Genomic DNA, 3018 nt, shown 5'->3' with positions numbered 1-3018 from the left:
TTTTAAGTGACAGTACATTTTTCTTAGGGATAGGATTTTTAATTTTGAGAAATAAAGGTAATTTTAATTAAATTTTTTTGTACATTTTTATACACAGGTAAAGCTCGACGGTTGAAGCAGGCTAAAGATGAAGCCCAAGCAGAAATAGATAAATTCAAGCAGGAGAGAGAGCGACAGTTCAAGGAATATGAAGCAAAGGTATGTGTATTTTCTATTAATTACAGACTGTAATAAGTTGAAATGTGATATTTGAAGCAAGTTGAAGACATGTGCATTGTAAGATTTAGTGCATATGTTCATATGTTTTGCATAAAGTTCTAAAGATTTCCGAAATGTGGAAGAAAATGAAATTAAATGTTATCAGCATTGCATATGTAAAACACACAAGTATTTTGAATACTGTATCTTTTGATTAATTCTTAGCATTCTGAAGTTGCTTTGCCAGTATTGAACATGTACTTTTTCTGCCTGAACTTTTCAATGTTTATCTTGTCTGTACAGTACTGCATAAATATACCTTTGTTCAGCAATTTTGGTCTTAATTTTTTTAGAATACATTTTTTTTAGAGTTTTGAATTTAAAGATGTTCACATCTACCATGTAAAGATGATCACATACACCATTGTTTTGAGTGTTGATTATGGTAGTTCTCTTATTTACTGTTATAAGTTTGATCCATTGTGGAATTTGCATTTTTTTTTTTTTTCATTCTTAGGAAGGTGGTGTGGTCCATTCTGTCATTGATTATGTTTGCTTTTTTTTTGAGGGGCTATTGTGTTAATTCCTATTTGGTCTGTTGACAAAATTTAATTCTGGTGTGTTTTGGTTTGTAGAAGGGAAGGGAGGGGAACTTGAAGCCCAAGGATCATCTGGATGACCGAAGTTGTAAAATATTTATTTTAAGGTATTATTAGGTGGTAGTTCTTTAGTTTTTTTCTTTGTCCAGAATTTTTGGATAAACCGTATATTAACCCTTAAACTGTCCAAACGTATATCTGCGTTCACTCGTGTAGCACTCCAAACGTAGATCTACATTTTTTTTTTACATAAAGCATGTAAAATTGAATGTAGATCTACATTCAGAGTGCTACGCAAGTGAATGTAGAGCTACATTTGGACAGTTTAAGGGTTAAAATATATACTATAGGTTAGAAAGATGTGTTTTTTGTGAGAAATTAAAGCATATATGATTCATGAAAATTGGCTGGATGTTGGGCTGTTGTTGAGTCTTTTAATTCCTAATATGAAATAACAATAGTTTTCTGAATACAGAACTGTTGTATGTCATATACTTGTATATCAAGTTTGTCTCAAAGATAATTGTTGTGGCTTTCAGGAAAAATTACTTGATTGCTGATCTTGCATGTTGCCTAGTAGTAGAAGCACCTTAAAAATAGGAGAGGACAGTTATTAGATGGAGAGTTGGAAGTATCAGGAAGATGGAGGGAATATTTTGAGGAACCGTTAAATGTTGGTGAAGATAAGGAAGCTGTAATTTCATGCAATGGGCAGGGAGGTATATGGGAGAAAGTGCAAAATAAACCCAGTGAGGAACATAGGTACAGTGGGGACAATAAGGGAACACTGGATCAACATCCGGTGTCCCAGACTATTCAACATCTTACCAGAAGATATCAGAAACATGGCTAGAACAAGTGTAGAAGCCTTCAAGAGGAAACTGGACAAGCATCTTCACTTTGTGAGAGATCAACCATAATGTGATGGATATGTGGGGCAACGGGCCTCCAGCAGCAATAGCCTGGTTGATCAGGCAAGCACCAGACGAGCCTGGCCCATGGCTGGGCTCCGAGAGTATTGAAACTCTCGAAACTCTTCAAAGGTATAAGGTATATCAAAGGAGGTATATAACATCTTGTAAGTGTGAGGAAGAGCCAGTTGAGATTGGGGGAGGTGCATTAGGCAGTAGGTAGAATGAAGGTGGTTAAGCAGCTGGTATTGATGGGATAAAGACATGTTAAAAGTAAGTGGGGATTTAGTCTTGGAATGGTTGGTGCTTTTATTTAATAAATGTTGGAAAAGGGGAAGGTACCTAGGGATTGGCAGAGAGCATGCATAGTTCCTCTTTATAAAGGCAAAGGGGACAAAAGTATGGTAGTTATTATTGAAAGAATTTAGAGTAAGAGCATGATCACAGATGAACAAGGAAGCTTTAGGAAGGGTAGGGGGTGTGTAAACCAAATGTTTCCAGTGAAGCATATAGGTGAACAGTATTTAGATAAAGGTAAAGAGATTTTCATTGCATTTGGATTTGGAAAAGGCATATGATAGGGTGAATAGGGGAGCAATATGGCAGATGTTGCAAATGTATAGAATAGGTGGTAGGTTACTGAAAGCAGTGTTTTTACGAGGATATTGAGGCTCAGGTTAGAGTATGTAGGCGAGAAGGAGATTATTTCCCTGTAAAAGTAGGCCTTAGAGATGCATGTCACCATGGTTGTTCAATATATTCATAGGTGGGGTTGTAAGAAGAGTGAATGCTCGGGTGTTGTCAAGAGGTGTGCGATGAGGAGATAAGAATCTAACACAAAGTTGTCAGTTGCTTTTTGCTGATGACACTGCTTTTGGGAGAATCTGAAGAGAAGTTGCAGAGGTTGGTGAGTGAATTTGGAAGAGTTTGTAAAAGAAGGTAATTAAAAATGAATGTAGGGAAGAGCAAGGTGATGAGGATATCAAAAAATTTAGGTAATAAAAGATTGGATATCAGATTAGAGGGAGGGAGTATGGAGGGAGTGAATGTATTCAGATATTTGGGAGTAGACTTGTCAGCAGATAGGTCTATGAAAGATGAGGTGAATCATAGAATTGATGAGGGAAAAAAGGTGAGTGGAGCACTGGGGAGTCTGTGGAGGCAAGGAACATTATCTATAGAAGCAAAGAGGACAATGTAGGAGTTGAGTGGTACCAACACTCTTATGAGTGTGAAGCATGGGTGGTGAATGTTGCAACAAGAAGGCTGGAGGCAGTGGAGATGTCTTGTCTGAGGGCAATGTGTGATGT

At 37.0% G+C, this 3018-nt stretch overlaps 1 protein-coding gene across 1 annotated transcript in view; it reads left to right on the top strand.

Annotated features, from left to right (window-relative positions):
* Positions 1-97: 97 nt before the first annotated feature.
* The window catches only part of Vha13 (V-type proton ATPase subunit Vha13), a gene marked incomplete at its 5' end in the record, with an annotated part of 18811 nt that continues 15890 nt past the window's right edge, over positions 98-3018 (top strand). The window contains 1 exon segment of the mRNA XM_070090314.1: positions 98-198. Coding sequence (XP_069946415.1) covers positions 98-198 — 101 coding nt within the window.

Source organism: Cherax quadricarinatus, chromosome 31 (assembly GCF_038502225.1).
Source record: "Cherax quadricarinatus isolate ZL_2023a chromosome 31, ASM3850222v1, whole genome shotgun sequence".
Taxonomy (NCBI): Eukaryota; Metazoa; Arthropoda; class Malacostraca; order Decapoda; family Parastacidae; genus Cherax; species Cherax quadricarinatus.
Note: the sequence above shows the minus strand (reverse complement) of the source record. Positions and strands in the feature narration are given on the sequence as shown.